Source organism: Pinus tabuliformis, chromosome 8, assembly GCF_031772625.1.
Source record: "Pinus tabuliformis cultivar Carrire ecotype Pingquan chromosome 8, CPIR1, whole genome shotgun sequence".
NCBI classification, from domain to species: Eukaryota; Viridiplantae; Streptophyta; class Pinopsida; order Pinales; family Pinaceae; genus Pinus; species Pinus tabuliformis.
The window spans coordinates 1,393,622,891-1,393,646,235 of NC_142294.1; the positions used below are offsets into that span (position 1 = coordinate 1,393,622,891).

Below are 23,345 nucleotides of genomic sequence, written 5' to 3' on the forward strand. Positions count from 1 at the left end.
GCTGTCCATGGAGATTGCTCCAAGACTTTGATAACCTCAATGAATCAGGTTTCACCAAGAACTTGTTGGACCATGGGATTTATTTATGAGCCACCTCAATGTTCAACGTTCATGACTTAGCTTCCCCACCCAAAACAATATCTAAAAGTGCAGGTAATATTAGCAATCCAAATAAAAAATAAGGCATATTTCCAGACATACCTCACGCACTGCTATTGTTCGATCCATCCCTAGTACCCTTACAGCAGGAACCAATACATCTCCAACAATGCCAGCCGGCAATCCACATAAAACAACAGAATTGATAGCCTCAAGGGTAGCTATCCTAACCTGATCAAAAACATAGAACCAAACAGTGTCAAATTTGGTAGCAATCTCAAAAGACGAAAACACCAGCACTAGAGTTATTCTCCTTCTTTTCCAAAAGCATTATGATTCTTCTCGCTTAAATACTAAGTTATACCTGTTTCGTTGAGTACTGCTGGCCTTAATAGCAAATTATAAGATCATAACACAATATAGGTAAAACCTCTTATGACAAGCACCTTAACAATTTAAAAATAGCATAAGAATGATACAAAGAAACTAACATAATCAACATGGTGTAGCTGTCCCTGTTTATTCTGATCCGTTCCAGTCCCTACTAATTAAAGCCTCAATGAATTAGGATAGAACTCCTCAGCATGACACTTTTGGAAGAAAAAAAAAACAGAAAGAAATACTGATACATGAATAGGCACAGGGACAAGATATCAATATATGACAAAAGTTAGGCTCCAAAAAGATAATAAATTCAACCAAATTGAAAATACACATCAATGAACTCTAAAAATCTGAGCATAATACTTAAATTTTAAAGAATAGGAGATTGACAAAATAGTCCTGTAGCCGGCCTTAACTTTTACCATTATTAAACTTTCCAGATTATCTACCATCAATGTTAAAGTTATAAATAAAATTAACAACATTGAGTATGCATGAATTTGAAAGTCTAAAAATCATTGGCCTGAAAATCTTAGAACACCCCATCCTATATGTTAACAAAAGTTCAACATCATCCATGTCAGATTCAGGAAATCTCAAGGTTTGCCAAATTATATTCAAGTATGATGCCATTGCAACACACAAAGAACTCCATGTTGATGTTTATAGCTCAGACAGGTGCTTCTGCATAGACTGTGAAAATTTCACTACTGAAATCCTATTACAGCAACTGGAATTATTTCTTCTAACTGTTAATTAAATTAGCGGTTTATGGCTACGGAAACAACGAAATAAACACACTGCAATCCTCGCAAAAATACTGCGGAAAATAATAGTGCTGGAAACTGAGAAATATGCTAGCGCACACATAAAAATTGACACAATTATTTTTGGACAAATATCCCCCAAAAAACCCCAACTTGGAAAACTGGTGCAGCCGCTGAGGGTTTTAATTATTAAGCAGCAGTGAAATAATCTGAGTACAATCTGGATGCCGAAAACTGGAACTCCACAGCAAGAAAATCTGGCCGAAATTATCTAAGGGAGTTTCCCTTCCTCCACAAGCAACCCCGGCACAAATTTGCTTCTATAAAACTCGTCCACCTGGACCCTCTGTGCAATGCTTACACAGACCCTTTGACGTCTAGCCTGGAACTGCCTCTCATCAAGTCGTTATGCCTGTCTCTGCTGCTGGAAACGATTCTACAGCCTTCCGGAAGATTTTACCGGCCTCTAGAAGCTGAATCGAATTTTCCCACAACCAAATCGAAATGTTCTCTGAAGTTGCCTGCGCAGTCCTCTGTGCTACCTCACTGGGAATAACTCGGCCTATTGCTGCCACCTCTCCGGAACTGGAAAACTTCCTGCGGATCACTGTCCCTGCCCCTCTCTGTCTCCGCTTCCCTTCTCTGGCTCGAACTCTTCCGGCAACTGCTGCTACCTCAAAAAAATTGAACTCTCCAAGGAAATCGATCTCAAGTGTGTATGTTCTCCATCTACCCATCGACTACTTATAATCTTTTGTTCGGACTCCAACAGCCAAGATTAAATCTTAATCAATGGCTAAGATTACTTCCCAGTAGATTCGTGAGCGTTTCTAGATGATTCACAAATTTCTCAATTAATATTGATTAATTAACCCCTTTTCCTAAGTTTAGACTTAGAAAATACTTAAACATAGGCTAATAATCTAATTGAGACACTTCTAGGTGGAATTTCCATAAACGATTTCTAGGTTATGGAGAACTCCTATGTTTTAGCCTCTCCACAAAGTTTCGAGACTAGAACACCTATGATGCTACAAAAACTAACACTCCCTTTTAGCGAGGAAGGTGTTCTAGTGCTGCACCACCACTACAACACTTTGTCTCTGTATCACACTCTGTCACACTGCTAATGTCTGGCACCTGTGACTCCCTGCCACTGCCCACCAACCATTGCACAACTGTGATGCTGCATTTGTGATGTTGCTGACACTGCTATACTGCTGCCAACTCTGCATCTGCAGAGAAACTCCCTCTCATCTATTGTTGTTGCTACTGCAACTGATAAGCATCCAAAATACTGAATCAATTGTCTGTGTTGCATCTGTCTCCTGAGTATCTGACTTCTACTAGCCTCTGCATGGTTCACTAGGGAATTTGCATTGTTGCCAACTGCACACTAAGCCACCTGCTCTGTTGTCAACACTACACAGCGCTCCTCAGCCCCTGTCTGCAACTAGTCTACAACTGTCACTCGGAATCTGACTACATCACTAACACTAATCCATCTTGCCACTACATATTGTAGGCCCCCGTAGCAAGGTAATGATCCATGTGGACACCTCAATGGACCCTTCCCAAACTCTGCAACTCTGGGACTATAGCTCCATATCGCCCCACCTCTCTCCTGGAGGTATAGCTGTAGCCTGCAAGCATAGCAAAATCTTCCTCTAGTTTGGAGGACAGCTTGTCTATCTCTGTGGACGTTGCCGCATGGGCCTCCTTCTCCTCCTTGTCCTTCTTCCTACAAGGACACTACGTACGGTAGTGGCGAAACTCGCCACACATGAAGCCCTTGACCTTAGATAGGTCCTTCTTCTTCATCTTCTCCCCTTGACCCTTTGATGCTAGGGCCACATTCTCCTCTTCCTTCTCACCCTTCGTGCCCTTGTTGTTGCTTCCGCTGATGTTTCTCTTCAACAGAGCTCGCCACAACTCCTCTTGTTGTAGGTCTGACCACATCTTGTCCCATCTATGCAATGTGTCTTTGCCCAAGATACTTTGGACAAACACTTGCCACTCCTCTGAGACACTATTTAGTGCCAAACGAACAAGCTTTGTTGGTTGAGGTGCCTCCCCAACAGCTGCAAGCTAATCATGGACCTCCTAAATCCTGGTGACAAAGGCCTCTATGATTTCGCCCTTCTGCATCTTGATGCTCCTCAACTTCTCCTAAAGGAACATCTTCTGCTGCTTAGAATTACTCTGATATAGCTAAGAGAGAGCATCCCACATCTCCTTGGTCGTTCCTTTGCCTGCCACATGTGAGACTATATGATCTCGAACTCCATCCAAGATCATCTGCTTCACCTTCGCCATCTCTTTCCTGTACTCCCTCAGTTAATTTGGGTCTTGGGGACTGCCACCACATTCTCTGCATAGGACTTTAGCCCATATTCATCCAGTAGGAAGGACATCCTAGCCTTTTAGATGACATAGTTGAAAGCTCCCTCCAACTTAACTTGATCTTTGAGCCCAGTTGTGGCCATATCTGAATCTGAAAGTCCCCCTCTTCTTTTGCTTAGTTGTTGAATCTACTATTCACACTCCCTTCTAGAGTGAAAAAAACTGTCTATAGCAACTACCAACTGCAACTGGGAAAATCATATTTCTAGGCTAGAAACCCTCCGAGAGAAATTCTCTCTCTGTGTGACTTTCTCTTCCACCCGACGCTGATTTTGCTACTGCAAATTGCTACAAAACCCTTCTACGCCCAAACAAGGGATCTGCCCAGCAAAAATATTGGACTGCGTCTCCCTCTGTCGCCGAATTTTTTTGCCAACCTGCACTTACAAAATCGATCTACCCAACAATTCAAACTGCCTGGCTTAGGCTCTGCGTAGCCTCCAAAAATTCAACATGTTGTTCCCTCTGAACAACGAATTTTTGCGTTCACTTCTGAGCTTCCCCGTCTGATCAAAATCACTCTGATACCATGTGAAAATTTCACTACTGAAATCTTATTGCAGCAACTAAAATTATTTCTTCTAATTGTTAATTAAATTAGCAATTTATTGTTACAACAACAACGAAAAAAACACATTGAAATCTTCACAAAAATACTACGGAAAATAATAGCGTTGGAAACTAAAAAATATGCTAACACACATAAAAATTGACACAATTATTTTTGGACAAATGTCCCCGGAAATACGTAACTTGAATAAATCGATGCAGCAGCTGGGGGTTTTAATTATTAAGCAGCAGTGAAATAATCTAAGTACAATCTGGATGCCGAAAATTGGCAATCCACAACAAGAAAATTTGGCCGAAATTATCTAGGGGAATTTCCCTTCCTCCACAAGTAACCCTGACACAAATCTACTTCAGAAAACTCGTCCTCCTGGATCATCTGTGTAGTGCTTGCGTAGACCCTTTGACCTCTAGTCCGAAACTGCCTCTCATCGAGTCATTATGCCTGTCTCTGTTGCTGGAAACAATTCTCTAGCCTTCTAGAAGACTTTCGCGACCTCTGGAAGTTGAATCGAATTTTCCCATAGCTAAATCGAATTTTCCTCTGAAGCTGCCTGTGCAATCAAAACTCATCCACCTGGATCATCTGCATAGTGCTTGCGTAGACCCTTTGACCTCTAATCTGAAACTGCCTCTCATCGAGTCATTATGCCTGTCTCTGCTACTGGAAACGATTCTCTAGCCTTCTAGAAGACTTTCCCGACCTCTGGAAGTTGAATCGAATTTTCCCATAGCTAAATCAAATTTCCCTCTGAAGCTGCCTGTGCAGTCCTCTACGCTGCCTCACTGGGAATAACTCAGCCTCTCACTGTTGCCTCTCCAGAACTGGAAAACTTCCTCCAGATCACTATATTTGCGCCTCTTTGTCTCTGCTTCCCTTCTCTGGCTCAATATCTTCCTGCAACTGTTGTTGCCTCAGGAAAACCGAACTCTCCCGGGAAATCAATCTCAAGTGTGTATGTTCTCCATCTACCCATCGACTTCTTCTTATAATCTTTTGTTGGCACTCCAACGACCAAGATTAAATCTTAATCAATGGCTAAAAGATTATTTCCCAATCAATCCGTTTGAGTTTCTAGATGATTCACGTATTTCTCAATTAATACTGATTAATTAACATATTTTCCTAAGTTTAGACTCAAGAAATATTTAAAAATAGGCTAATAATCTAATTGAGACACTTCTAGGTGGAATTTCCAGAAACGATTTCTAAGTTATGGAGAACTCTTGTGTTTTAGCCTCTCCACAAAGTTTCGAAGCTAGAACACTTCCGATGCTACAAAAACTAACATAGATTAGGTGTCAAGCATGCAGAAGATGTCCAAAATCCTTTTTAGGTGCTTGCTCATGAGGAATAAATTATTAATACGATTTCTTTCCTAAGTCTACCTTAGGAAAAGCACATTAATTAATTTAATCGATTAACGTTGGCTATTGGGCTGTCTCTAAGGATAAATAATTTAATTAATTGAATTATATCAAATCTCTACCACTGATCTAAGTCGCTTAGAAATTAATATTTGCCATCTATCACTTTGGAGATTGGGGGTTAAAGATTTAGCTCAAGATGAATTATAAGAAAGGCCTAAGGAAGAGGATGAAGACACATCAAATCATTTTGAGTGAGAAACTCAAGATTGAAGAGAAGAGAAAGGTGTGAGCAAGGTGAATTCAGTTTAAGGAAGAGGAAGAGGAGGGCGATTTGCAAGTGGAGAGGCCGAGTTATTTCAAGGGATGTGATTTTTTTCAGTGGGCTGAATTCTTCAGGAGGCCGAAATTCCTAGGGGAGCAAAAATCAGGTTCTATTGTGTTGTATATTCTTTGTATTCTACGTCAATTTCCCTTTTAAGGGAGCCTTAATTTTCCTGAGACAATTGAAATTAAAGGAGAATCTTTTGAGCAGAAATTTCTGTTGATTCTGTGGCTGATTTTCTGTTTTATTTCCGCTGCAAATTCTATTTTATGAAGTTAAAATACCAGTATATTTATTTTCAGCAGTTTCAGAAAAAAATTTACTAGGTGAAATAATTTCAGAGTATAAAATAATTGTTGACAAAAATAAATCACACCTGATATTAAAAATTAACATTCCAGAGGTGGCAGTTGAGGGAGGGATCATATCGTATCCCAAAGGAAAAATGGAAATAATTTTTGCCTGGTGAGTAGAAATATCTACAAAAAAAAACCTAGTCGAGGCCTATGTTCTTCTCGAAAGCATCCTCCTCACAGAAGAACTCAAAATAAAATCTTTAATTGCCATTGCGGACTCAAGTGTCGCTATCAAATCTGTTGATCTTTTGGGTAGCTGTGGTCAGTATTCCCAGCTACTCCAACTCAGCCCTAAAAGGAAATCAAAAGGTAGATATTTAAATCTGAATTTTGAATTTAATTTGCCTCCAAAAAGTCACGTCAGACCCAAAGCACAGGTCGGCCCAGCACAAGGAGACGTGCCCCTTGGGCACCCCACTAGAACACAATTTATACCTACTCGACCTCCTCATTTGGAGACCAATTCAGACCAACACACCATCTATTCTTCTGATCACACATATGAGTCAAACAGCAGGATTTCTACGGAACACAAGTTTCTGGAGCCGCCTAGTTTGACCTGCGTTGACCGAAGTACTTTGGGCTGAGTTAACCAAATTTATGGGCAGACTTTGACTAAGATTCTTGGCAGGTTGACTGGATTCTGAGGCAGCCACAGGAGGCTGAAATTCGGCCTTGTTGACTGAGGTTGACCAGATTCTGAGGCAGAGTTTGGCCAAGCTGACTGAGGTTGACCAAATTCTAAGGCAGCTGCAAGAGGCCAAAGTTTGGCCCAATTGACTGAGGTTGACTGGATTCTGAGGCAGCAGAAGGAAGTCCGAATTTTTGGCCTATTTGACCAGGTTTGACCTATGTGGTTTCTTTGGTCTGTTTGACCAAGTTTTACTTGAAAATCAAATTGCACTTTTTGCTGAATTGAACAATTTCTCCTAAGAAAAGATTGTTGGGGTTTAACGGAGTTTGGGTTTTCCCAGGGTAAAATTTGTCTCTTTTGTGCTGGGCTGTCTCTTAATGATCCTACTGTCATTATTCCATTACAGTTGAGATTATGTATAATATTAACTCCATCAAACAATAAGCTCATTTCTATTATGGCTCAAATCAACAAGGAGGTAAATGGTTTGATTAGTGTCATTCTGAGAGATTTTACTTCACACACTGACTCATTAACTAACAAAGCCACCTCCTCAATGTAATATCCCCCTGCTGATATTACTGATTTGACTTGCAAATTTTTCAAATTTTCTTTCAAGAGTTTTGTCAAACACTTTGCAAGCAATTATTGATTCAAACGATTTGCATGCGAGACATTACACAAAAAAATTAAGACACGACTGCTAATTAATTTTACAGAGTAAATACACCCATGTAGACACCAAATGCTCCAGCCAAATTTTATTAAACCAAACCAAGAGTTTACATGCAAAATAAATAATTTCCCGGAACCTAGAAGTTGCGTCAGCGAATGGCATGGTGATGAAGAACAACGGAAAATGTGTCCTCAAAGTATTGTTGAAATTTTTTAGGTCAAAAGGTATTTCCAGTTGGAAATTCCCTTGGGGTATTTTGGTTTGGTTAATGAGCTTTGCACCCAAAGTTTGGGGTTTTGAACCCAAAGGACTGGGCTTGGAACCCAAGGAAAAACATGTATAGTTCTTATTTAATTATGAGTTGGCTAAAGTGTCAACTTTCAAGTCAGCTCAAGTTGGCCAACAAGGCCAAGGGACACACTACTTAGGCTTTCATAACCCTTGGACAAGTATAAAGAAGGCCAGAGAGGCTTGTTGACAAGGAGGAGAAATGGGCATTCTTCTTGCGAGGAGGCTAAAAGGACTTAGCCTAGGCAGCAAGCAAGGAAAGGAGTCTTCTCAGTTTTGAAGGCCAAGTAGGGCTGGAGGGCTGACTTAAGTGCTCAAGGCAAGGCCCCTAGTTGAAGCAAGGCCGAAGGCTCTTGGAGGAGGACCAAAAGGGCTTGTTTGGACAGCCAAGAGTAGGTTGCAGCAACGGATGAGGCCGCAAGCCTAATCATTCCAGCCACGGGTCAATGTAGAGAAGGTTGAGGCTTGGTAAGGCCACCCGTAGCCAAGGGAAGAAGGGTCGACCCCTATAAGAGGGTCATCTAGCTGGCTGAAAGTCAATCGCAGCCTTTATTAGGCTGGCCACATAGCTAGTGAGTAATGCCCATGCCCTAGAATGTTAGTTTTTGTAGCATTGGATGTGTTCTAGCCACGAAATTTTGTGGAGAGGCTAGAATACATGAGATCTCCAAAACCCAAAAATTGTTTCCTGAAATTTTCCCTAGAAGTGTCTCAATTAGATTATTAACCGATTTTTAAATATTTCCTACATCAAACCTAGGGAATATGGTTAATTAATCAGTGTTAATTGAGATAAGGCATGAATCATCTAGAAACTCACACGGATCGACCCAGAAATAATCCTAGTCATTGATTAGGTTTTAATCTTTATCGTTGGTGCTCCAACAGCGGATTATAAAAGAAAGTTGATGTCGTGATGGAGATCATCCAGTGCAGATACTCAGTTGCCCAGATAGTTCGATTTTCTCAGTAGCAACAGCTCAGCAGACAAGATAGAGCTAGAGGGTGAGTAGCAGGTGGAAGAGGAGAGTAGCAGCGTTCTGTGATGAAGTTTTTCAGTTCCCAGAAGAGTCGAAGGAAGGAAGGCCAAAATCTTCAAAGGGCAAGCGTAGGCACTTCGCAGAGGGTGATGCAGGCATCTCAAGTAGAGGATGGTGAAGCTATTTCGGAGGCAAAAAATAGCTGTGGGGTGAGAAAATTCTGACAATATTTTTGCCAGTATTTTCTTCAGATTAGGTTGCCAATTGGGCATCGAAATTATTGTATTCAGATTTGTTGTTGAACATTAATAATAAAGCCCTCATCTGTTGCACTAGTTTTCCCAAGTTGGGTTTTTCCGAAGACAATTGTTCAAAAATAACTATCAAAATTATTGTGTACTAGAATTCCTCAGTTTTCGGTATTTTATTTTCCGCGGTATTTTTATGGTGAAAATTGCAGCAATGATTTTATTCGTTCTTTGTCGTGCAAATAAACTGCAGAATTGATTTTTGAGTAAGAAGAATAATTTCCAATAGCTGCAATAAAGGGATTTTTTGTCGATTTGGTTTAGCATCGATTGTTCTCTAAGCCTCAAATTTTGCAGGGAGGCTTGGGCACAGGTATTCCAAAGAACCCAGAAAGCATTTTGGGAAATTCCACACATAAGTGATTTTGTTAAAATAGTTAATATTTTTAATGGGGTTCCTAAGTCTAAACTTTGGAAAATTAAAATATTAATTGGTATTAATCTAATCAGGGGTGAAACTTCTAGAAAAAGCCATGGATCAAGTCAAAACGATCTGAGCCTTTGATTAAGATGTAATCTAGGTCGTTGGTTGTCCAACATGAAGATATAAGAAGGGGCTTGAGGGTCATTTGGAAAACACACAGAAAGATTGAGAAAATCGATTTTTCTGAAGTGAGAAGTTCTCAGAAGGAAAATCGATTGAGGAGATCTTGCAGCAGAGGGGCAATGAGAATCCGGGAGAAGGAATTTCCAAAGAGTACAAGGCAGAGGAAGAATAGAAAGATGTCCAGAGGAAGGCTGACGTTGGCCCACACAGTGGTGACGCAGAGGCAGCGCAGTCCTTGAGGGGAAGTCGAGTTCTTGCTGAGGGAAGTCGAAATTGAATTGTCGGAAGCCAGGGTGTGAGTCTGGGAGGCAGAAAGTCGATTTCTCAGCCAGCAGAGGATCCAGAGGAGAGGCAACATAATACTCGGGAGGGGTAACGCAGAAGCTGCCCAGGGTGACGCAATTCTATGCAAAGGGTGACGCAGAGCCTCCAGAGTTGAAGGATCAATCACTGATTCTCCAATGACAAGGTGAGATCATTTCACCAGTTTTTTGTTCAGTATTCTCTTTGTATAGGATTGCTAGTTGAGCATCCCAAAAATGTACTCTGAATTTCTCCTGCATAGTAATTAAACCATCAATGTTGCTGCACTGGTTTTCCCGCATTGGGTTTTTCCAGGGACTATTTGTCCAAAAATAATTGTGTCCTATGTGTTGTATTTTTTTTTCTTGCTCAGTATCTTGTTTCCACATATATGTAAATTAAGTGAAGGCTGCAGATGTATTTGCTTCGAAATTTACCGTAGAAGACAGTAAATAACTTGTATGATTTAATCAAGTAGAAGTAACATCAGTTTGCTGCAATAGGGATTCTGGCTTAGGAACTTTCACATGGTATCAAAGCTAGTGCAGGTGAGACAAGAAGAGCAGAACCTGAAACCCCAGAGCTGAGCAGAAGGGGAAATCGAAAAGCTGTAGGAAGCAGCAAGACGAAACCCTAAAGGGTTTGCGCAGTTCTAGCCAGAGGATCGAAAATTCAAGGTAGTTTCTCTCCGAGTTAGCTGACGGAGAGAAAGAGCTTCCAGTTCGAATTTTGTCGTGGTAGAGGGAGCAGAGTTGAGCCTTAGCGTGAGGAGCAATTGGTAGACACAGATTTTTCAGTGGGCAGCTTTGTCGGGCTAAAAAGGCGTCAAAAGAAAGAAGCAGTGGAGCCTAGTGAGGGAATACTTCCTCAGTGATTTCTTGCCGAGGAAATCAGCGTTGCTCAATCAATGAGTTGCAAAGGAGCAACAGCTTAGCAGCTCCATCAGGGAGTGCATAAGTCAGCCTAGGAGCTACGCAGTAGGGAGAAAGAGGGAGTTGTTCGACAGTTTTCGGAGGAGATGGCAACCAGTCGCTTGAGGGATCAGGACAGGTTGGACGGGGCTTCCAACTATGCCATCTGGAAGTCTAAGATGACCTCCCTGTTAGATGAGCATGCCCTCAAGATGTACGTTGATAATGTGGTCGCTAAACCTACAGATGCAGATCCGCTGAAAAAGTACAAGGCTGAGATGGCTAAGGAGAAGAGGCTGATCCTGGATGGAGTTAACGATCATGTGGTGTGCCACGTTGCAAGCAAAGGGACCGCTAAGGAGATGTGGGATGCCTTAGCCACATGGTATCAAGGAAATTCCAAGCAGCAAAAGATGTACTTAGAACAGAAGTTGAGATCTGCTCAGATGCAAAAGGGGAAGCGAGTGGATCCGTTCCTTACAAAATTGAAGGAGACCCATGATGAGTTGTCAATTGCAAAACATGCACCTCAGGATTTAGAGTTGGTTAGACTAGCCCTCAATTTTGTCTCAGATGAGTGGCAAGTCTCTGTCCAGAGTATACTGGGCAGAGCATCATTACCAAATTGGGACGAGATGTGGGTAGCTCTGAAACAAGAAAAGTTGAGGAGAGACCTGCTCAAGGTCAAACTTAACAGGAGCAGCAGCAGCAATGGGTTAAAGCCCAAAGTGGAGGAAGAGGATAACGCGGCCCTAGCATCGAAGGGATAGCAGGGGCAACAGAGACGAAAGAAGGACGTCTCCAAGGTGAAGTGCTTCAAATGTGGCGAGATGGGCCACTATGCATCCTAGTGTCCTTTGAAGAAAAAGGATAAGGACGAAAAGCATGATCCCAAGGTTGCAGCCACGAAGATTAATGAGGAAGAGTTCACCATGACAGTGGAGATACCTCCAGGAGGGGGCTGGGCTGATATAGCACTGTAGTCTGGAGGACTGCAGATGAGTAGGATCCTTGAGGAGCCTACGTCTTGGATCATCACCTTGCTACAGGAGCCAATGATCAGGAGTAGCAAGATGGTGGAGTTTCAGTTGGTTCCATGGAGTGTTGATTCGACAGAAGCAGTGGCTAGGTGAGCCAGAGACTGAGCAGCGCAGAACAGAGAGGCAGCAGTGCGAGGAGGCACGGTGCAGAGCTTCAGCAGTGCAGTGGATTCAGAGGCAGAATGGGACTAGCACCAGTAAGGATATTAGCACCAAGGAGTATCCACTAGATACTTGTCCAGTTTTGGGTGTTTTCAGTGGCTTCTCTTAGCAATTGAGTTGTAGTGCAGATGTAGTGTTGGGAAGAAGGACCAACAGCAGCACAAATGCAGAGGGAGCTACCGTACAAAAGTAGCATTGGTAGTGGCAGTGTCAAAGGCAGCAGTACAGTAGCAGCAACAGCGCAGTGGTTGATGGACAGCATGTCAGACATCAGCAATGCAGAGATGATGCTTCAGAGTCAGAGCAGTGTGCAAAGAGGCAGCGCATTGCTAGAGCACATTCCTCGCGAAGAGGGAGTATTGATTTTGGGTAGCATCGGATGTGTTCTAAGCCTCAAATTTTGCAGGGAGGGTTAAGCACAGGTATTCCAAATAACCCAAAAAATGTTTTGGAAAATTCCACCGAGAAGTGATTTTATTAAAATAATTAATATTTTTAATGGGGTTCCTTAGTCTAAACTTAGAAAAATTAAAATATTAATGGGTATTAATATAATCAAGGGTGAAACTTCTAGAAAAAACCATGGATCAAGTCAACACAATCTGAGCCTTTGATTAAGACATAATCTAGGTCGTTGGTTGTCCAACAGGAAGATATAAGAAGGGGCTTGAGGGTCATTTGGAAAACACAAGGAAAGATTGAGAAAATTGATTTTTTGAAGTGAGAAGTTCTCAGGAGGAAAATCGATTGAGGGGATCTTGCAACAAAGGGGCAATGAGAATCCGAGAGAAGGAATTTCCGAAGAGTACGAGGAAGAGGGAGAATAGAAAGACGTCCAGAGGAAAGTTGACGTTGGCCCACGCAGTGCTGACGCAAAGGCAGCACATTCCTTGAGGGGAAGTTGAGTTCCTGCTGAGGGAAGTCGAAATTCAATTGCTGGAAGCCAGGGTGTGAGTCTGGGAGGCATAAAGTCGATTTCTCAGCCAGCAGAGGAGAGGCAGCGTAATACCCAGGATGGGTATTGCAAAAGCTGCCCAGGGTGATGCAGTTTTGCGCACCATGCGGAGGGTGACGCCAGAGCCCCCAGGGCTGAAGGATCAATCACTAATTGTCCAGTGATAGGGTGAGATCATTTCACCAGTCTTTTGTTCAGTATTCTCTCTGTATCAGATTGCTAGTTGAGCATCCTAGAATTGTACTCAGAATTTCTCCTGCATAATAATTAAACCCTCAGAGTTGTTGCACTGGTTTTCCCACATTGGGTTTTTCTGGGGACTACTTGTCTAAAAATATTTGTGTCCTATGTGTTGTATTTTTCTTTCCTGCTCAGTATCTTGTTTTTGCATATATGTGTTGAAAATAATACTGAGAGGGGGGGTGAATCAGTATTATTAAGTCAAATTCTTTTTCAATTTATACAAAGATTTGTATACGCTACTTCAGTTAATGAAAACAGCGTGTATACGCAACTCTGACTAATGAAACTCGCGTATAACTTCCAGACTTATAATTTAATTTATTCTTCAGATGTTGATCATTAATCTGTGTGTCAGAACCATATAACAGTAAGCAGGAACAGAAAAGTAGAGCAGACAATCACACAAAAGAACACAAGATATAAGGTGGAAACCCAATGTGGGTGAAAACCACCTGCTGCAATATGTCTCTATCTTCTTTCAATTAGAAACTTCTTTTTACAATGATTCTGTACTAGTGCAGTCTTATACCAGCACGCAGGCTTCAACCTGCAGAAGGCTACAACCTTCTCTCGTTCTCCAGCTTCTCTTGGAAGGGAGCTACAACCCCCTTAGCTCTTGTACTAGCTGAGGTACTAGTACGTAGGTGCTGACCTACAGAAGGCTTCAACCTTCTCTTTTCTTCCAGGGACCACGTTTCATAAATTTTCAGACTGGATCCATGAATATCAATCAAACATCAAGTAGATCTACAACAACCAATCTCCTTTGTACAAATACTGAATCAACCAATAACTTCTCAGAATGTTGTAACCAGAAAACAGTACCAGTAACCAGACACCAATTCTGAACCCAGAACACTGCAGCAATAAACAAAAGCAGCTAAAACATATTTCAAGAGACGTACGCTACTTCACCAATAGAAACCTGTGTACATACGCAGCTATGCCAAAGCCAACCAGCGTATACGCAGTCTTCACTTGCTTAACCTGCGTGTATACGCGCCTCCACTGTGTCGAACCTGCGTACAGATCTATAAAAGATAATTTATCCTTTTACTTAATCAGACATCAGTTATACCCAGATTATCAGATTTATAGATCTAATCATGCGCCAAATATAATAGATCAAAATCACACAATGATACTACTATTCAAGCCTTGAGATCTCGACCCATCAATAGATCTTAACCATCGTGTAATGCTCAGGTTCCTCCTTGATTCAGATCCAGCTGTAACTCACCAACCAATCACCAGTATTCCAGATCTTGCTCCTCTCAAGATATTCAACACATAAGTCAATACACTTACCAAATGATCTCCTTCCCTTTTATAGTCTTAGACCTTACTCAAACCATGGTCCAAAACCATTGAGAACTAATACTAGGGACCCAATACTTGGGTTCAACACTTTAAATGCAATACCAAGTACCAAAACCATAGGTTCCAATATGTCGGACTAAATACCATGGACCAATCATAAGTTTTCCCACATGTACGCGCTTTTCTTTGCATGAAAGTGCGTGCATACGTATACGCGCCTTCTGATCAGTACACCCACGTGTATACGCGACTTTGTTACAAGGAACCTGTGTATAACTCATTTTCTTTCATTCTGAGAGCCTGAACTGAGATTTGTCATTTGAGTGAGTTGCCATCAAGGACAACACTTATGTCATAGAGCCAAACCTGTTCCAAACCTGTGTCATAATGCCAACAATATGTAAATTAAGTGAAGGTTGCAAATGTATTTACTTCGAAATTTACCGTAGAAAAAAGTAAATAACTTGTATGATTTAATCAAGTAGGAGAAGTAACATTAGTTTGCTGCAGTAGGGATTCCGGCTAAGGAATTTTCACAATTTTCACATGGTATCGGAGCTTAATTGATCAACCAGGAAGCTCAGAAGCAAAGAAAGGAATTTCGTTGTTCAGAGGGAGCAACAGATCGAAATTCCCAGAGAACCTGCACAGAGCCCAGAACAGCCAGTTCGAGTTTCTAGGGCAACAGTTCGATTTTTCAATTGAAAGGAGGCAAGAAAATCAAATTGCCCAAATTAGTGATTCCAGTAGTCAGAGGGAGCAGTGGCAGCGCAAATTTTCGCTTAGCAGAATCCTGATTGGACGCAGAAAGTTTTTGCTACAAGTTGTAGAGAAAAATCAGTGTCGGGAGAAAAAGACAAATGTAACATTCAGGTGACTTCAAATTTGTCTTCCAGATTGGAAGACGAATTTGCTTGCGTTGGACATTGGATAAACCAATGCTCCCCGTGTGTTTTGCGACAAGGAGTAACCACCTCTCGTGAATCCTTTTCTCTGGCAATGCGATCCTCGACTAACACCTACGGGTTTTGGTCTAACAGAATCGTGATTCCCAACAAGTGGTATCAAAGCGTAGGTCACGAGCTTGATACACACTCGGCTCGCGTTGGGGGGGGAGATTGTTGGACATTGGATAAACCAACGCTCCCCGTGTGTTTCGCGACATGGACTAACCGCCTCTCGTGGATCCTTATCTCTAGCGATGCGATCGTTGACTAACACCTGCAGGTTTTGGTCTAACGAAAATCATGATTCCCAACAGCTTGCTTAGCAGGATCAGCTTCACAAGGAGTTTGGTATATAGACATTGGAGCTTCAGCTCACATGACTAGGGTTAGAGAATATTTCTCTAGCTACAAAGAGGAGCAAATGGATTTCCATATTACTATGGGAAACAGAACGAAATGTACTCCAGTAGGGAGAGGTACCATAGATTTTTGGGGGGGTCAGGAGCAAGCACCAGCGCTTTAGATCTATTGCATGTGCCAAGATTGGGTATGAACCTGATTTCAATATCCCAATTACAAGATAAGGGGTATGATATTCACTTCGTGGGGAAGAAAGTGTATGTCAAACACCCCAGCTGAAAAAGGGTGAGACAGATTGGAGTCCGAAGCAACAGATTATATCTATTACAAATCGATTCTCCAATGGCACTGATAGGTAGTGACAGTAGCAGTGGGAAGGAGCTAAATGAATTATGGCATAGAAGAACGGGACGTCTACACCATGGAGCCCTCAGGATGCTCAAAGAAACCATAACACAAGTTCCTGGACTTGGAACTGAACAGGATGACGTGTGCAGAGGGTGCATACTTGGGAAGTATGCTAAGGCGGCATTTCAAATAAGTGACAGCAGAGTTGATGGCGTGTTAGGACTCATACACTCAGATATTTGTGACCCGATGTCCACTAGAGCTCTCAGCGGTGCCGAATATTTCGTTACCTTTATTGATGATCATTCTAGGAAAACCTGGATCTACTTCTTAAAGACCAAGGATGAGGTCTTTGATTGTTTCAGAGAGTTTAAAGCTCTCGTGGACAATGAGACAAGGAAGAAGATCAAGGTGCTTCGCTCAGTTAATGGTGGAGAATATATTGATAAAGACTTCACAGATTTTTGTGCGAAGGAAGTCATCAAGAGGGAATGGACAACTCCATATAATATACAGCAAAATGGTGTAGCGGAGCGGAAAAACAGAACCATTGTTGGAGTTGCAAAGGCTATGTTATATGACCAGGATCTACCCAGATTTCTGTGGGCAAAGCATGTAACACGGCAGTGTATATTCAGAACATGACTCCTAATATAACATTGGAGAAGAAAATGCCAGAAGGAGTCTTCAAAGGGAAGAAGCCAGAAGTCAGTCACCTTAGAATTTTTCGCAGCGTTGTATATTGTCACATGCGAGATAACAAAAGAACCAAACTGGATCAGACTACAGAGAAGGGGTTTTTCATTAGGTACAGTGAAACCTCAAAGGCATTCAGAATGTACATTCCTAGCAGTAGGAAGATAGTAGTAAGGCGAGACATGAAGTTCACGAAGGACCGAGCTTTCAGGAGGTCTTGTGAGATGCCTGCAGGTGATCAGAATCAGTCAGCGGAGGCTCCTTTAGTCCAGCAGTAGGGGCAGCTTGTGGGACAAGCAGGGGGACAGTCACAAGGGTCTAAAACTGTGACCAGTACCTATATTTCCTCAAGTGCTGGAGATCTGGGGAGTTCTCAACAAATGGAGCAGCAAAGACAGGATGAGGAGGAGCTGGCAGAACCTCCCACGACTAGTGGTCGAGCCAACAGAGAAGTTCGTCAGACATTAAGAGATGCAGAGGAGTTTATTGGAACTCCTAGGACAAGCAAGAGAGCACAGACAGCCTGACAGGTACCAAGCATTGGTAGCTCAGGTTGCAGAACCTTCCAACTTTCAGGAGGCCGCACAGCATCAGGTGTGGATAGATGCCATGGTAGAAGAGTATAGCTCTATCATGACGAATGATGTTTGGGAGGTAGTGCCCAAGCCAGAAGACAGATCAGTTGTAGGTTCGAGGTGGATCTATAAGATCAAATATGAAATAGACAGCAATGTGGAAAAGTACAAGGCTAGGTTCATAGCAAAGGGGTATGCACAAAAGGGCTAAACTATGAGGAAACCTTCGCCCCAGTTTCCAGATACACTTCTATCTGGTCAGTTATATCTCTAGCAGCTCAAATGGGATGGCAGATTTACCATATGGACTTCAATACAATCTTCTTGAATGGAGGGATAGAGGAGGAAGTGTACATAGAACAGTCAAAAGGCTTTGAGACTCAGGAGAAGGGCACGCATGTGTGCAAATTGAAGAAGGCTCTATATGGGCTCAAGCAGGCTCCCAGGGCATGGTATGGTAGAATTGACACCTACTTGAAGCAGATGGGGTTCGTCAAGAGTGACGCAGATCCCAACCTTTACTATTTGATGGTAGAGGATGAGCCCCTCATTCTAGTTTTGTATGTAGATGGTATATTCTTGACACGACAGGATCATCAGGGCTCATAGAGGATTGCAAGAGGAACTTGGCAGCAAAATTTGACATGAAGGATTTGGGGTTGATGCGCTATTTCCTAGGATTGGAGGTGTTGTAGTAAGATGGGGAGATCTTCCTTGGGCAAGGAACATACACTACAGATATTTTGAAGAGGTTCAGAATGCATGATTGCAGACCCATGTCTAGCCCCATGATTACTAACTGGAAGAAGATAGATGCATCAGATGATAAGGACGTTGACCCCACTAGGTATAGACAACTCATTGGATCTCTCATGTATCTGGTCAACACTAGGCCAGATATTTGCTTCGCAGTCAATACCCTTAGTCAGTTCATGGTGGGATCGAAAAGGGTACACTGGGCAGCAACAAGGCATATTTTGAGGTACATTCGTGGCACATTCGAGTATGGGTTGAAATATAATCGAGAGGATGACGTCATACTTTGTGGATACATGGATGCAGATTGGGCAGGCAATTCAGTGGACAGGAAAAGTACCTCCGAATACTGCTTCAGTGTTGGATCAGGGATATTTTCTTGGTGTAGCAGGAAGAAGTTAGTAGCACCGAGCTCTGCAGAAGCAGAGTATATGGCAGCCAGCACAGCTACGTGCAAAGCTATATGGCTTCGAAAGCTGCTAGTAAGCTTGTTCAAGCAAAGGATGGAGGCGACCAGTGTCTATTGTGATAATCAAAGTTGCATAAAGCTCTCTGAGAATCCAGTGTTTCATGACAGGTCGAAGCACATCGATATTCAGATTGTGTACAACAAGGAGCAGTCCAGCTATAGTATGTTCCCGCAGAAGAGCAGGTCGCAGATATACTAACGAAATCTCTAGGGAGAGCTAAGTTCGTCTATTTCAGATAACAGATGGGTATGGTGGAGAACCCATTTCAGTAGCAGGGACAGACTATTTTGGATGTTGCAAATGTTGCAGTTACAGCCAATGTTCCACCAAGTTTCTGAGATGAGGAGGCGACAGAGGAGGATACGCAGGAGCAGCCTATGGAAAATTTCCCCACCAATTTTTAGGAAACGTGGGGGGACATCTGGGTCTTAAAAACTTATAAATATAAAATATAAATCGATGAATCATATAACTGAAACAAATTTAAAACAAAAAGCATGATCATTGATATCATTATCATATAAATTATAATCATACATCATACATGTAAGTTTGCAACCATAGTTTTAAAATTCGGCCGATTCGAAACGGAAACGGCCGAGTTGATCCGTTTCATTGCCCAGAAATGTGACTCGGTGGAGGAAACGGTTCAGTAGGCCGAGTCATGGCTGACTCGGCCAACTCGGCCGTTTCTGTATTGACTCGGCCGAGTCATAACCAGTGGCCTGTAACCCCATCAAAACAGCGATTTGACATTTTTTTAATGAAATTTTGAAGTGTTTGCTGATTGGTTTGAACTCCAATGTGTTTTATGAATTAGTTAAATGTTATTTGGGGTCCATTTCCCCCTCCCAAACCCTATTTAACACACTCAAATGCTCTCTACTATTGATATGCTATTCAAATTTCATGGTAATGTTAAATTCTTAAAGTAAAAGTGACATTTTCCTTAATCTTCATTTTCATCCTTTTACTTAAATTTTTAACATTACCATGAAATGACTCAGGATGTTTGAGAGTGGTTTCGGCCTCATTGGATTTCATATGGAGAAAGTAGAATTTTAGATTTCATTCAAAATCCAGCAGACTTATTAGTTTTTCAAGATTTCAGGATTGGAGGATTGCAATGTTTCCATTGAATTTTGTCATGTATTAGGGTATGGAACTCGTATTTAATCAAGAGCACCAATCCCTCTATGTACCTTGATGTTAGTGACATTGGTTGTCGAACTCCTCTGGGATTCGCTCCCAAACTAGGAGCTTCTGAAAATGTCGCTCCCGCTCCCGTTTTCGCTCTCGCTCCCCACTTTCGCTCCTGCTCCCAACTTCCAAGTAACACTGAGCCAGATGATGTTGGCAACTCTAGCAATAGCCAGTAGTACTGGTCACAGACTTTTGTTGTAGAGGCCATTTATAGCCTCCTTGGTTATGTGTTTTTGTTTTGATCTCTATATCATCATCGTGTATGTATTGGACAATGGGGTGCCATTTTGATATAATGGATATATTCATGAGCCTACTTTGATCATATGTTGTCTTCTATCTATATTCTAATGCTGTGTGTTTGGAAACATGAATGAAAATCTTTAAAATTATGTGTTTTTATAAAAAATAAATATTTAATGTATTTTTTACAATGACCGAGTCATTGAAATCGAGCCGGCCGAGTCGATACCGAGTCGGAGTCGGAGTCGGAGTTTTAAAACATTGTTTGCAACTATATAGTGTAACTACTAGTCTACTAAGTTACTAACAATGCACAATGAAAATAAGTTATAAAATTATAAATGTTTAAACTTTTAAACTTTAAACTTTAAACCATATTGATGTTCCACTTCCAACTATGAACACTGAATACTGAAATATTGAAATAAAATTATAAAAGTCAAGTCTGATACATCAAGAGTCAAAATTTGTAATTTTATAGAGTCAAAATAACATTAGAACATATCAAAAGATAAATGAGCATAATTGCTCAACATAATCCGTCCAACGAAGGAGCAGACAGAAGGTTGCTTGGCGATGGCGGCAGCGTCCCGCTCAACAAAGGAGCAGACAGAAGGCTGCGTGGCGATGGCGGCGGTGTTCAGTTCAATGAAGGAGCAAACAAAAAATGAAATGTGAAATGAACATAATGTAAACGCTTCCCAATCGGTCAACAAATATTAAAACTTCCGATTTTTTTGTTCCATAAAAACAATTTGCGAATTTTTTCTAGGGAAACGACACCTTAACACCCCTTAAGGCCCCTTTCGCCTAGGAAACGACCCCAAAAATGGAGGAAACAACCCCTTTCAAGTTTCCTCGCGTACCCTGTTTTTTGGGAGCGTGGGGAAACAACCCCCTCTTGTCCCCAATTCCACGATGCGCGAGGGAGCTAGGAAACTCGACCCCCAGGTGGGGAAACGAGACCCCGTGGAACACTGGACTTACAGCAGCAACAGATGAGAGGGAGTTGCAGTGTAGATGCAGTGTTGGCAGCAGTATGGCAGGGTCAGTTGTAGAACATATGCAGTGTATATCAGAGTTGCGCAGTAGTTGGTGGGCTGCAATGGCCATACATCAGCAGCATAACAGGAGATGATGCAGATGCAAGGCGTTGCTACAGAAAGCAGCAACACTAGAACACATTCCTTGTTAAGAGGAAGTGTTAGTTTTTGTAACATCAAATGTGTTCTAGCCACGAAATTTTGTGGAGACGCTAGAATACATGAGATCTCCAAAGCCCAAAAATTGTTTCCGGAAATTTTGCCTAGAAGTGTCTCAATTAGATTATTAACCGATTTCTAAATATCTCCTAAGTCTAAACTTAGGGAATATGGTTAGTTAATCAATGTTAATTGAGATAAGGCGTGAATCATCTAGAAACTCACACGGATCGACCCAGAAATGATCCTAGCCATTGATTAAATTTTAATCTTGGTCGTTGGTGCTCCAACAATGGAATATAAAAGAAAGTCGATCTGGTGATGGAGATCATGCAATGCAGATACTTAGTTGCCCAAGCAGTTCGATTTTCTTAGTAGCAACAGCTCAGCAGAGAAGATAGAGCCAAAGGGTGAGTACCAGGTGCAAGAGGAGAGCAATAGCATTCTGGGAGGAAGTTTTTCAATTCTCGGAAGAATCGAAGGAAGGCTGAAATCTTCAAAGGGCCAGCGTAGGCACTGTGAGAGGGTGACGCAAGCATCTCAAGCATAGGCTGGTGAAGCTATTTCGAAGGCAGAAAATAACTGTGGGGTTAGAGAAAATTCTCACAATATTTTTGCCGGTATTTTCTTCATATTAGATTGCCAGTTGGGCATCTAAATTATTGTACTTAGATTTGTTGCTGAACATTAATAATAAAACCCTCAAATGTTGCATCCATTTCCCAAGTTGGGTTTTTCCGGGGACAATTGTCCAAAAATAACTGTCAAATTTATTGTGTGTGCTAGAATTTCTCAGTTTCCAATATTTTATTTTCCACAATATTTTTATGGTGACAATTATAGCAGTGATTTTATTCGTTATTTGTCGTATCAAATAAACAGCATAATTAATTTTTGAGTTAGAATAATAATTTCTAGTAGCTGCAATAGAAGGATTTTTCACATAGAATTGTTGCAGCAAAGAAAAAAGGGGAGGTTGAGGCCTACAACAGCAAAGGACTAGTTAGTAGGCCACAAAGCATACCAGCCTTAGTAGAGGTCTTTTGGAGCTTTGTAAGGTCAGACCAAGGAGGAAAATCACTGTCCACCAAACGCTGAGGATTGTTGTAGCAACACGTTGAGAAAAGGGGGTGGGTCGAGGCATACACAAGGTAGTCAAAGGCAAGGAGAGGTCACAGCAAGATAAGGAATAACAATTGAAGGTGGCATAGGGCTAAAGGAGTGAGCCCAGGGCCTACAGGAGAAGGTCAATGCTAATAGAAGGTTTCATGAGGCTAACTATAGAGAACAATAGGTTGGCCAAGAATGTGGCTAGACAATAGATTGGCTCTTCTTCTTGCTATGGTAGGCTTCTTTTCCTTGAGTAGATTTGGCTTGATGCTTCAACCTTGTAGAGTGTTCTTGAGTTGCCCTTTCCTTGATGTGTCACCTTAGCTCTGATGCCATGTTGAAGAATCTAGGGCAAATAAGTGTTGTGTGATTCTTCGTTACTTGATAACAATTTGTGGAGTCATTTTACTTTTTCTTGTTAGCTTAATCTTCTTCTTATTATTATTAATGCATGTGTGTGTACTTCATCAAACTACTACCAAAACATAAGAGCAAGAACACAAGATGTTGCCTCTCTACCAAGGCCAAAACCTCTCTTCTCTTGAGAGGAAAACCTTTCAGTAAGTTTCTCTTATTGAAGCTTCTTATTGATCAATGCCAAACCCTAGACCCCTGACTTGAATATCCTCCAAGCACAAGTCAAGTCCTTCTGGCACTTCGTTTCTTCGGCACTTCCTCCTTCCAGCACTTCGACCTCCTTCTTTCGACACTTCCTCCTTCCGGAACTTCGACCTCATTCTTTCTGTTAGCCTCACTCTCTTAAAAATCAATAATAAATCCAATTAAATAAATAAAATCA

At 41.7% G+C, this 23,345-nt stretch overlaps 1 protein-coding gene across 8 annotated transcripts in view; it reads right to left on the reverse strand.

Moving 5' to 3' along the window:
* The window catches only part of LOC149240761 (uncharacterized), a 399,764-nt gene that overhangs the window by 275,932 nt on the left and 100,487 nt on the right, over positions 1-23,345 (reverse strand). For all 8 annotated transcript variants that reach the window (XR_016246545.1, XR_016246543.1, XR_016246544.1 and 5 more), the window contains one exon: positions 202-330. Coding sequence is in view for 5 of the 8 variants with exons in the window: in XM_089373808.1 (XP_089229934.1) it covers positions 202-330 (129 nt within the window). In the remaining 3 variants the exon portion in view is untranslated. The remainder of the gene's footprint in view (positions 1-201; positions 331-23,345) is intronic.